The sequence below is a fragment of the Myotis brandtii genome, unplaced genomic scaffold (genome assembly GCF_000412655.1).
Source record: "Myotis brandtii unplaced genomic scaffold, ASM41265v1 scaffold575, whole genome shotgun sequence".
Classification (NCBI taxonomy): Eukaryota; Metazoa; Chordata; class Mammalia; order Chiroptera; family Vespertilionidae; genus Myotis; species Myotis brandtii.
The window spans coordinates 659,351-673,310 of NW_005370153.1; the positions used below are offsets into that span (position 1 = coordinate 659,351).

Below are 13,960 nucleotides of genomic sequence, written 5' to 3' on the forward strand. Positions count from 1 at the left end.
CAGCAAGCAAGCCTCGTGCTCGCTTCAGTGCCTGGCTGCCGGCCGCCATCTTGGCTGACAGTTAATTTGCATATACTCACTGATTAGCCAATGAAAAGGGTAGCGGTCGTACGCTAATTACCATGTTTCTCTTTTATTAGTGTAGATTTTTATTTACATATGAACATATTGTAAACCTACTTTTGCCCCACCCAGTGTAACTATGTAGAGTAAGTCTTTTGGTTTTGTTGAAAGCATAAAGTAGAATATGTACTTTGATGTCATAAATAACAATGTAATTGATTGGATAAATGTTATCCTCATGACCTAGAAAATCATGCCATAATTAAACTCATTGTTATAGCTATATTGCCTGTGGTGTATTATTAACCTCTGTGTGATTCAGTTTATATACCACAAATTGAAATTTCAAATTCTTTTAAAGTATGTCAACAGTAATAATGGCAACAAGTAAGGCAATTTTCATAAACACTATTGATCACCAAAATTTAATTTAATTAAATATATAGAAATTTTATTTAAGAATATATTCAATATATATTTTTTAAAAAGTTTAAATCTCTTCTACAGATTATTAAAATTGAAGTTGAAGGATGTTTGTGCACAGTAAAATCTTGAAATCCTAGTGAAAGATCAGACAGAAGCCAGAAACCAGGACTACAGGCTTTATTAGAGGAGAAGGACCTGCCGGGCTGTCTCGCAAGGGGAGGACAGCAGCATGTGCAGGGGTGGGCACGCCTTTTGAGGGGCAGAATGGAAAGGGGTGGGGGGCTTAGTGTATTCGGCGCACACTGATTGGTGGCTTACTGCATTGTCCATATAGGACAAGGGCTTAGAGTATTTGGCAGGTGTGGAGTGGTGGTCCAATGTATAGTCCATATAAGGTACATGGTTAGTCACTCAGATATTTCTGGGCTGCAGGTTACGTCATACTCCACCCACCAGTGGAGGAAGGGGGGATCTATCACCTAGCAATTTGGATTTTGTATTGTAATGAATTTTAAAATTTGAACTTTTGATTATAACGGCTATTTGTGGTAATTTTTTTTTTTTTTACATATGAAAATTTCTTATGAATCAGCCTTTTTAATTACTTAGGATAACCTTTCACATTTCAGAACAGTTTAAAATCTTGGACTATCTTAGAGTTCTGCCCTTGTTCTTTTGTTTTTCTCAATATTTATGTAAAACTATTGAATAAACAGAAGGATATCTTCTGCAGCATTTTTTGTACTCGTTAAAATTGAAAACAACCTACAGGTCCGCCAGCAGAAGAGTGGTAGACTAAGTTATGGTATAGGCCAGGGGTGGGCAAACTTTTTGACTCGAGGGCCACAATGTGTTCTTAAACTGGACCGGAGGGCCGGAACAAAAGCATGGATGGAGTGTTTGTGTGAACTAATATAAATTCAAAGTAAACATCATTACATAAAAGAGTACGGTCTTTTTTTTTTTTAGTTTTATTCATTTCAAACGGGCTGGATTCGGCCCGCGGGCCGTAGTTTGCCCACGGCTGGTATAGGCATACAGTCTTAGAAAGAATTATGTACATCCATGTACTAATAAATAAAGAGGAACAATATATGATGTTATATAAAAATATGTTATAGAACAATTTGAATATCCCATTAATTTAAAATAAATAATAAATATGCTTTGGATACACACACAAGAATATATACTATACACATATAGGCTGGACTTAGAAGATATAAATCTCTATCATTATGGAGTTTTAGTGGTCACCCTTTATGAGCTCATTCATTCTTGTTGCTGCTACTCCTGCTGTCTCTATGTTAATAATGCTCAAATCTGTGTCTTCATTTGCAGCCTTTTAGTAAAAGCATAGGCCTGAATTTTCAGCATCCTATTGGAATCAGACATTTGAGTTTTTCAGTTAGGTCCCTTCACCTCTTGTAGTTTTGACCATAGGAAATGATGTGTCACCAGCCATCAACATTTCCATGAAAATTGTAGTTTTCTTCTTCATTCCCTTCATCTTTGGCCTAAGTCTGTCAGTATTGGATAAAACTTTTATGTGCTTGGCCTTAGGAAATGACTTAGAAATCTTGAACTTTTCAAATATCAAAAGCTGCTCTTCCAAAAGTGTCTTCTACTTAGAAAAAGCTTACGACTGTCTTAATTGCTCATATTAATCAGAAATGCTATATTTAAAGATATTTTTTATTGATGATAGCAATGGGGGTAGGGAGGGTGGGGAGAGATTAACCTGGGAACTTAGATGCATATATGCATAGCCCATGGACACAGACAGTAGTGTGGTGAAGGCCTGGGAGGGACTGGTGCAGGGTGGAGGGGGTCAGTGGGGAAAAAGAAGGGGACATTGTAATACTTTCAACAATAAAGATAAATTTAAAATAAATAAGTAAATAAAAACATTTTTACAGTGGTTAACATTGTTTTTAAAGTGCTTTCAGTGTTTTATTTTTAATCTTCTTTTATATAATAATCAGGCTGTTAGTAATTCTTTTTAAATTTAATCCCCAATTTTAAGTTATTCAATTAAAAAGTTATAGCCCTGTCTATGCATAATAGTGAGGTCTTGTAGTTACTTGGTATATCTTACAAGTCCTATGAATATACCTGTTTTACATGCACATTGTTTCAGAATGGTTGTGGAGGATTCATGGCCATCATGAGCAGGACAATGACTGATAGCAGACCAACAGAGACAGGGGAGGGGTACCGCTTTCTTTATGTAACTAAAACATATTAAAGCTCACCTGCATCAAGGTAGCTGCATGAGCAGGGACACAGCCGTGTGCCCTCAGTCAGCCAGTCAAGTCCCCTGGCATCCAGTTCCCAAGAAGGCACTCACCTCTTAGTCCCTCTTAAAGAGCTAGTGAAGCGTGCCCATCGAATTTGTCAGCAAACACTAGTAATTCAAGATAACTCAAAACAGTCCTAACTGTTTACCTTGAATTGGGTGAATCCATCTCATTTTCTTGGGCAAATCCTTTATAGGACAGCAGAGAGAGGACTTGGACCTATTTGAAATCGATTGCAGAAAACTTGGAAAGATTTTTTACTTTCCCAAGAGAATATCTAAATCAGTGCCACCAAATACCTGGTGCTTTGGATATTTAAGTTATGAACCAAAGCTTTCATTGAGGCATATATTTTGGGGGAATGTTTTATCATGTTAGTCCTTAAAATGCCTAAATTATGAAAATAATTTATCTGTATTTGGATTGTTTGTTAAAATAATTACAGCATCAAAATCTTAATAATTATAGGTAATTATTTTATTTAAAAAAATTTATATTTATTGGAGTGACATTGGTTAATATGATCCATACCGGTTTCAGGTGTGGGTTTCTATATTACAAGATCTGTATATTGCACTGTGTGCCCATCATTCGAAGTCAAATATTCTCTTGTCACCTTATATTAGGCTCCCTTTACCCTCCCCCTTCCCTCTGGCAACCACCACATTGCTGTTTGTGTCCATGAGTTTCAGTTTTATATCCCACATACGAGTTAAATCATAGGGTTCTTAGCTTTTCCTGACTGACTTATTTCACTTAGCATAATGTTCTCAAGGTCCATCCATGTTATTGCAAATGGTAGTAATTCATCCTTTTTATGGCTGAGTAGTATTCCATTGTGTATATGGACCACATCTTTATCCAGTCCTCTATAGTGGGACACTTTAGTTATTTCCATGTTTTGGCCACCAAGAATAATGCTACAGTGAACATAGGGCTGCAAATATCTTTGCGAATACATGTTTTCGAGTTTTTCAGGTATATACTTAGGAGAGGGAATGCTGGGTCATATGATAGTTCTATTCTTAATTTTTGTATTATGTGTAATTCTTCAAAGACTTTTATTTCTGCCCCTATAGTTAGATCTCCTTATATCATGTTTTCTGTTAAAAAATGAGTGATGTATTTGGAATTATATGCCATTATTATTTGATTATTTTAATAACTCCATCTTTGTAATAGAATTATGGTAATTTGGTGAAGAAAGCATCATTTAAAAAGCAATTGCTAAATTGGAAATAAGGCAAAACTATCATATGACAAAAGAAGAGAGCATATAACTTTCTTGCATACCAGTAGTAGTCAGACAATATAAAGGATACATTACTTAAAATTCCCAAATATAAAATACTATAAAATGAATTTAACACAGAATGTGTAGGACCTACCTAGAAGAAGAAAACAGTTTAAGACCGAACCAAGGAATGTTAGAACAGATTCTAATAAATAGAGAGATCTCACTTTTTCTTGAATAGAAATATAAGTAAATTCAGCCCAGTGGACTGAACATTGACCTATGAACCAGGAGGTCATGATTCTATTCCCAGTCAGGGCACCTGCCCAGGTTGCAGACTCAATCCTCAGTGTGGGCATGCAGGAGGCATCATTGATTCTCTCTCATCATTGATGTTTCTATTTCTTCCTCTCCTTTCCTCTCTGAAATCAATAAAAATATGTTTTTTTAAAAAAGGCATATAATAAGTTCAAAATAAAATAACTATTTCCTTTGTGTTCTAATAACACTATAATAATTCAAACTGTATAGCACAACTCAGGAGATAAATCTTTAGGACAGAAAATTCAAAACCAAACCCAAGTTTGTAAGATAATCTTATAAATACATTTGACTTCTAAACCACATGAGATTGGTATAGATGAAGAATTAAATGAAACTGCCATTTAATATCATTATTAACACATTGCGGACCAGTAGTTTTATTGCTAGCTTTACCCAGTGGCCAGATAAGTTTCTATTGAATGAGTACAAAAAAACGTTTTACATAAATGTTAAAGGCACGCTTTAAAATTAAATACTCATTGCATTTTGAAGTTATTTATTACATGTTCTTACAAGCTAATATCTTTTTAATGTGTGATACTTTGTAAAACACTGTGTACTATGAAGCAAGAATTCTCGTGATCTGTCCGCAATGTGTTAACTTTCAGAAAACTTGAAGATCTAAACTATGGGAATGTGTAAGAAATACCCGTTAATATAATTTTTGGTTAAGGAGAGACTCTTGAGGATGTCAAAATCAGACACTATAAATCAAGTTGATAGAACTGTGCTACCTAACATTTTTAAACTATGCATTTTCAAAAGCCATAAACAAGAGTTAACTAGAAAATAACCAGGTGTGACAGTATTTACCAGATGTATCAGAAACAGTAAATGTCTTCTCCTTATAACTAGTTCTGTTAAATCACCGAATAAAAGGAAGTCTACTAATAGATAAATCGACAATGGTAATAAAAAGGCAAGTCATAAGAGAAATGCAGATGACTAATAAAGAAAAAGTTCCCCATCTCAGAAGTAATTAAGAACTGCAATTTAGAACCATCTTCAATTCTGTTTTCGACTTATTATGTATATTTATGGACTTACATCACTGTCTTCCCCACAGTCTGAGCGCATTTAGTGCAGGATCCGTCATCTTGATTTTTTAAAATACCCATCCTTTCCCAATGCTGGTCACACAGTTGGGTGGATAAAAGGATATAGAGATGGATGAAATAATGTATGTCTTATTTAATTTCCAGAGCTGGTCACAGATAAGGAATGTAGGTTGAGCATGGTTTTTTTTTTCTGTTTTCGCTTCTGTAGTCATGGATACATTATATGTTCACAAGAAGAATTTTGAGAAGGGATTTGAATGTTTTTTGACATAACTTTTTTTACTGTGCATGATTTTCAACATATTTTCAAACAAATATGCTAGGAATTTTTGAAAATCCTTTCAGGTTGCAATTTAAACCTAGTTCTCTAGATATTCTGAGAGACCTGGGAAGTATCCAGCTGTTAAGAATGAGGGAAACGAAGCCTGTTTATGATGTGAGATGTGGGGGAAGGAGCAATGATGAGAGAAAATAAACTGCTAATAGGAACAAAATAGAATGCAAGGCCAGGGTGGGAGGTATATGTTACTGTGTATAATAATGAAACTATCATCTCTAATCTTGTATTAGAATATACGTTCCAAGATGGTAGAGACTGTGGTTGCTGGCTCTAGAATAGTGATGGCTGGCACACAATGAGGTTAATAGCTTTTTTTGAAAGAATAAAAGGCCCACATGCAGCTTTGTGCCCTCTTTATTGTGTTTTTTTTTTCATGTTACATCACATACGGTTTCACATCACCTTTATAGCCATCATTATAAGTAGCAGCAAAATATTCCATTGTATGCCACATAATGTACATAATCATTCCCTTACTATTAGTTGCTTGCTTTTGCTGTTAGACACAATGCTACAGTGAATATGTTCCTGCTTACCTTACAGTCTTTTCAATACTCAGGATTATTTTGTTAGGACAAATTCCTGGATATGGTCTTACTGGATCAATAGACATGCACATACATTTTGGCTCCTGACACAAATGCCCAGTATCCTTTATGTAATCCAACACATAATTAGTGTCAGTTGTTTCAGTTGGCATATGAACTACCCTGTGTTGTCATAGCCAGGAAGTCCTGCTGTCCTCATCAGGGTACTTTGTAGATATTTTATTCATCTGAAGATTTAGAGTGGAAGTCTGAACCCTCATAAATAATACATAAATAGAACTAGAGAAAGGCACTGTATTTTGAGTCAAAGAAAATTGACAGCAAGGGTAATGTATTCTTTTATCACATAATACAGAGAAAAGAGTAGGAAGATAATTGCTGCTATGAATTCCTAAAAGTGTTTAAACATGTCAATTAAGTAGAAAACAAGGAAAGATGGTGGCGGATATTGAAGATAGACATGTTATCTTCTTACCTTTTTTGGGGGGTTGGGGGGAGAAGGGCTTTGGCTTTTTAACTCATTCATTATAGAATTCACAAGCATTTTATAGCTATACATTTTAACTTTTATTTTTCATAGGAGAAACTGTCAATGTGGTGTCAGTTTAAGTTTGTAGCCTGGAATGTTTACAAAGACTATTAATTGCCACTATATTTATATTTATGTGCCCCTTTAAAACTGCACATATTTGTCAAATGTCAGTAAAAGCTTAGTCTGTTCAGCTAGGATCTGCCAGTACCTTGTACCTAACGCCTCCCCATCTGAAAGCACGTGACTGAGGCCTTCCCCACAGGAGCTGGCCATTAGTATTGCTCTTGACTCATTGGTTCCAGACCTTGTAGGTAAGACTGTTAGAGAGTACCTACTGGGTCCTGTGACATGCACCTGTCTCCTGCTTTCATTGGCATATTGGTTTGGGGAATGGATATCCTGGATTCCCTTCCAGGTTCGACATTACTGATGACTTCCTGCAAATTTTAGCCAACTCTTTGTTTTCTAATTAATTACTGTCCATATTTGCAATGTGTTGATTAGGTTATTTGTGTGACTTCTCTAAGCTGGTCTGTAAGTCTGACATATGACTCTAATTTCACCCTTCCTAGCATAGTGTTAGTTCTTTAATTTTACACAGGTCCAATTATTGAAAAATAACGATAGCCCTGGGATTGGAAAAGGGAAACAGTTCATATGCAAAGAACATGGTTGCTATTGAACATTTTTACATCACCAAATAGACAACAAAAGTTGAAAAAATATAAAGGGAAATTAACATCTCTCTTGATGGAAGATTGTAATAGTTCTACCTTGCTATATAAAGGATACCAAAAATCAGTAAGAATAAAGTAGAGATATAAACAGCAGAGTTAACAAGCCTGATCTTATGGCCGGCCATACATACAACATTGTACTCACAATGGAGAATACATTTCCCCCCTCAAGTACTCACGGGAAGATGCACGCGCTACCAAAGCAAGAAGGATATGTCATTGGGATCTACTCGAGTCTCATCCAGATTGCCTGGCTATATTCAAGGCTTCAGATTCTACACACTAATGGAGAAATTTATTTTTACTCCTATTCAGCTCTACTTTTCTCAGACCATCTTAATTCTATGAAACGGCAAAAGAATCTTTGCTAACTCCTTTCTAGAAGTCTAAAGTAGAAATTAAGCTGCTTTCCCATCCTAATTGAATCTCTCTCTTTCCTCTGGCATCTGATGCTAGTTTAAAAACATCAAACTGTATCTGGATACTAGTTTCTTCAGTCGTTGAAATGGCCTCGGGTTTACTGTACACATATTGTGATGTAACTGCATTGGAGAGGAAGTCATCGCCATTATTTGTTAAAGTTTTATTATACTTCTCAGTTTTCTGAGTTTCTCTTGCTTTCTGAATAAGGTTTATAAAATAAATTTAGATAGTTCCATAAAAATGCTAAATTATTTGTTTTTTAACCATATAAACAACATAATTGATACTTTTATTAAGTGTCTTATTTTAACAGAAAGTTTTACTTCGTTAAATCTCACTTTTTCTTTCTCTTATGTATATTTTTCTCAATGGCATTTTCTTCATGCTGTACCGAATCTCATGCCTGTGATATCTGAGAGTTATTGATAAGATTTTTTAATATCAGCTATGTGCCAGTTAAATGGGTAAATATTCTAGAATGAATTGGTGTGTGGTAAAGATGAAATGCCATTAATTAAAAGATAAGCCAAGAAAACATGTTTTTTTTTTTTTTTATGATGATGATTTGAAAAGCCAGCTGTTGGCAGACTTACTAGTATCCCATTCTTAGGAAACTGTACTGGGAAATTAACAGAAAAACACTCATTTTTGTGATGCTTATTTCTTTCTCTTTGACCAGAGCTTTAAAAAAATCAGGTAAAGTAATAGGCTTGAGATAATTAACTTCACTTTTTAAAATATAAATAAAATATCTAGTAAAGACTTTTCAAGAAGAGATGGGGTAAAATCCTCAGTATGCAAAAACACTTTTCTGGGAAACAGCCTCTTACCTGAACAAACCCTTAGTATTTCCCCCCGGCCATCCTATAGAATAACAGCCTATGTGGTCGTGACACCCTCATGCTGTAACGAGCGATCACCAGGAGGCTGCGTGCGCGGTGAGGTGCGCATGGGTGGGCGAGGGCTTGATGCTGAGTGCGGTGCAGAGGTGGGTCCCGCGGCTCCTCACAGCACAGAGGTGGGTCCCGCGGCTCCGCGTGGTGAGGCCAGGGGTCCCGCGGCTCCGTGCAGTGCAGAGGTGGGACCCCTGGCTCTGGCCTACCTCTTTGGGGCAGTCCATCGAGGAGTCCCGGGTGGGTGGGCAGGGCCTACATCTTTGGGACGATTGATTGTGGGGCTCCCGCACTGTGAGAGGGCACAGGCCAGGCTGGGGGCCCCTCCCAAGTGCACGAATTTCGTGCACCGGGCCTCTAGTACATAAATAATTGTGTTGTATTTATATTTGAATTAACCAAAGAATAGATTTTAATAGCTGCATCTGCTCTGCTTTACCTTAAGCTAAATTCTTATCACACACCAGTTTTGTACTGTAGTGCACTAATTTTCGGAATGGCTGAATAATTATTACAAGCTGTGAAGCTTATTGTTATTTTCCTTCTTGATTGAGCCATCTGTCAGACACAGAAGCAAAGATAAAAATCTCATTGAGCCACCAAAGATTTGTATCGCTTAATATGTCTTCTGAGGAGGCACGTTTATCTGGGGGAAAAATAATGCTGCATTTCAAAGGGAATTGTTTTTCTTCTTTGCAGATGGGGAACTCAAGGAGATTTCACCACCACCCATCCCAGGCCCGTGGTCAAAGTGAAGCTCTTCACAGAAAGCACTGGCGTCCTGGCCCTTGAAGACAAAGAACTGGGAAGGGTGAGTTGCGACCAGCTCGGTGTGTTCAAGGTCATACAATTTTAACTTCTTTTCATTCAGAGTCATTCTCCAGGAGCCCAGCTTGCAGCTCTAATGTATTAAACGTAATTGTTGATAACATAGTGTTGTGATAGGCTTTGGGTATGTAAGGGGTACCTATAAGATCATAGTCACTGACTCGAGTCATTCTTCTCACACAAGTCCTCTACAGGCCGACTTGTACTTCTTGGTAAAAGGTAATTCTCGTTCAAACATTTCTGTCCATGGGTTAAAGGCATCATCTTTGTGTTTGAAGTAATCTGCTCTTTATGTTTATTACGGTTAGACTAATTACGGAACTCTCTTACATGTATTTTTTCTCTTTTATCTCACCCTAACCAGGTTGCTTAGTGGTTAGAGCATGGGCCTGCAGACTGAAGGGTCACAGATCAGATTCCATCAAGGGCACATATATCAGTTGCAAGCTTGATCCCCAGACCTGGTTGGGGCTTGTGTGGGAGGCAACTTATTGATGTGTCTGTCTCATGTCAATGTGTCTTTCCCCGTCCCTTCTACTCTCTCAAAAAATCAATGGAAAAATGTCCTCGGGTGAGGATTAACAACAACAACAAAGAATGGAAATAATAAACATATGTGTAAAAAAACAAAACAAAAAGCAAATGTACGATGATGTATGCTGTTAATTATGGGGGAATTGTCACAGGTATATCAGAACTTTCAATACCATCTTTGCAACTTTTCTGTAAAAAATTATTTCAGAATGCAAAGGTTGGTTTTAAAAAGATTTATAAGAATAAGGATTTAAAATTAAATGTTATTAAAATATTTTTAAAACACTTTACCATATATATTCTAAGAAACAAGTATTTTCTTACACTTCAATTCCTTTATCACACCTAGGAAATTTAATATTTATTCAATAATATGTGCTAGTCAACATTCAGAGTTCTCTAATTATCCCAACATGTCTAGAAAAGCTAGATTCCCTCTCATCCAGATTACAGTCAGGGTCACGCCATGTAGTGCATTGGATGTTATGACTACTTAGTCTCCTTTACTTTATAATGCCCGCCTCTATCTCTTTTTTTTTTTTTTTTTTTTTTTACCCCCCCCTTTTTTTTTTTTTTTTTTTTTTTTTTTTTGTCACGATGATGAAATTTTTGAAGAGTTTGAACTAATTTTGTAGAATGTTTTTTATTCAGGACTTGTTTTATTATTATTTTTTCATCATTAGATTCAGGTTAACATTTTTGGGAAAAGCACTACCTTTATGATGTTTTGTGCTTTTTGTTTTAATTGTGTCATATCTGGAGTCAGATAATGGCAGATTATTTTGATATTGATGGTAATTAAACATGATTTCATTTGTCTTTGTTTTCTGGCATTTGAGTTATCAGACTCAGCCTATACCCTCCCTGCCCTCAGCCTGTAATCAGCACTGGTACCTTTTACTAATGATGGAATTTAGAAACCAACATTCTGTGTATCATCAGTTCTGGTAAAGAAATTATATATATATCATGAGTTTCCTGGTTCCCCACAGCATCAATATACTTACTCATTTTCTGTCTTATAATACATACAAAATCCTTTCAGAAAAACCACAACAGTACAGAGCCAATAACAAGCTTACAAAGTAAAGGTCAGCATTTCTTTACAGATTTTTTTTTTTTGTCCTTAGAATATATTCCAGTAAAGGTATATGTCTGATTGCTGTGTCAAAAGTCACTTAATGCAATGGAAGATAATAAGACTTCTTATTAATATTCTAGTGAGTGAAAATAAAGAAATTGCAAGTTTAGTCATTATGAGGATTTTCATCAACAAATATATTAGATAATAGTTTTCCCCTGAGCAACTAACAGGCTTATTTAATCAGTTTTCCCTGCTGAGAAAGTTTGACTCCACCCAGCTTTTAACTGTCATCTGGAGGTATTGCTTCTCTGGATCCCCACCCCTTGTCTATAAATTGAGCAAGGTGAAATAAAAACTCTCTGTTGTCATTGCTAGTTCCAGTTCTCTATCATTGTATTGGTTTACCAATTATCATTACTGCTTACCATTGGATCCGAACCCCATTTAATCCTCTTTAAGGCTGGTAGTAACCTTCCATCCTATATAATAAAAGTCTAATATGCTAAGCATCCGGTCATCTATTCAACCAATCAAAGCATAATATGCTAATGATATGCTAAGGCTGCTCAACCACTCGCTATAATGTGCATTGACCACCAGGGGCAGACGCTCCGACTGGTAGGTTAGCTTGCTGCTGGGATCCGGCCAGGCCGGACACGCCTTGGAGCCTTCCCATGGTCCCTTCCCAGCTGGCCAACCTCCCACATCCCTCCCCGGCCCCATTCGTGCACCAGTGGGGTCCCTCAGCCTGGCCTGTGCCCTCTTGCAATCTGGGACCCCTCAGGTTTCAGCCCGATCCCACTCAACATAGGAGCTGCCCCCTCGTGGTCAGTGTGCTCCCAAAAGGGAGCGCCACTCAGCCAGAAGCCCGGCTCACGGCTGGCAAGCCCAGTGGTGGTGGCAGAAGCCTCTCCTGCCTCCGCTGCAGTTGGACGTTCCCCAAGGGCTCCCAAACTGTGAGAGGGCGCAGGCCGGCTGAGGGACCCCCTCACCCTCTGAGTGCATGAATTGCATGCACCGGGCCTTTAGTGTTTAGATAAGGAAAATGAGAATTGGAGAGGTTAAAACCATTGTGTAAGTGCAAGAGTCAGGATTTGAACTCAGCTTACCTGACTCCAAAGTCTGCATCCTACAACAATTATTAAACGTGACACCTGATAAAATGAGGACATTTGACAGTGTTTTAGAAATCATGTTGTGAGTATAGGCCAATTTAATGTCATGACTTAAAGCAGGAACCAAATATAATTTAAGCTAAAGTCATTTTATGCATAGCCATTTAATATACTTTAAATCATTTCATACAATGATTTGACTCTGATTAGGGTTCTCCCTGGCTGCCAGTGTCTTTTTATTTCTGTGAGTGCTTCTCAACTCTGTGTGCAGATAAGAACCGCAGTGGGGAGTATTGGAAAAGAAGCAAGTTCTGGGCCCACATTTTTTTTTAGTTGATTTGGGGTGAACTCAGGAAGGAGTTCTCAGGAGATACTAATGCACATTTAGGATTGAGAATTGCTGCACACTGATACTAATGTGTAGCCAGGGTTTAGAACTGATAATTAATAAGGATAAGAAAAAGTCTATCATAGCATATAGTTTTGTGAAATGGTAGCTCAAAATTAGATAGGCCTCGGCTGTGGAAGGTTGTGTTTTTTTTGGCCAGTGCTTGACATGCAGATTATGTTTGTAGATGGCAGATGCCAGTACTTATTTATGGAAATGGAGGTGGCATATGGAGATTTTTCATCTGAATTGGTTGCCAGCCCTCCACCAGGTACTAAGGGAATACCTGGAGGCAGAACAGGGAATGTTTTATATTATGGGGTTGTTCTACCAGATAAGCAGTTGACCAGCCAAGCACCCAGAATTCTAAGGTTTATCATGATCAAGATAATTTTGTCCAGAAACCTTTAAAAGCAAGTTTAGCCATACTAACGTAGCCCTACGAAAATTTAAATAATGATCCCACAGGACATCTATTTGTGGGCTAGGCAATTTCCATTGAGAATTTCAGAATGAATTGTACTCCCCGGTCGGTATTTAACTTGCCAAATGGTTTTCTTGAGTACAAAATGAATTTTTGAAATTTCTTCCCAAATAACTTTTTACTTTTAAAAGTGTTGCTAAGAAGACATTCTTTCTGCCAGTTATTAGAAAAATAACCTGGGGGAGAAAAAAATGGCGACCAGCAGGAAGGTAGGGAGGGAGAGAGTGTGAGAGTGCAAAGAAGTGATAGAGGAGTGTGTGGACGTGTGTGGTGTGTGTGTATGAGCTAGGGACAGCTAGATTCTGCAGGTCTTCTAAGGGGCTGCTAAACCGGGCAGTCTTAGGCGGCGGAGTCCAGCTCCCGGCGCGGACACTCCTAGGCGGCCAGCCCAGGCACAGCGACCACGCCATCTTGGGAAACAGAGCTGCTTGAGACTAGGATCCTGGCCTCAGCACCACCCAGTCTGATCTCAGACGCATACCAGGACCCTGCAGCCACTGGGGACAGAGACCTGCGACCACAGCTACAGACCTGCGGACACCAAAAGTGCGGAGATCCCCGCGGCAGATCCGTGAGTAACAGAGCCCACCCCCCCTTCCCGCAGGCTCGCGGGCAGCGCCATAGTAACTGATAGACCCGCCCCTTGCCG

General features: G+C 37.9%; 1 protein-coding gene across 1 annotated transcript in view; it reads left to right on the plus strand.

The window, feature by feature from the left end:
* The window catches only part of CADPS2 (Ca++-dependent secretion activator 2), a 143,534-nt gene that overhangs the window by 72,775 nt on the left and 56,799 nt on the right, over positions 1 to 13,960 (plus strand). Inside the window, 1 exon segment of the mRNA XM_014549913.1 lies at positions 9,578 to 9,689. Coding sequence (XP_014405399.1) covers positions 9,578 to 9,689 — 112 coding nt within the window.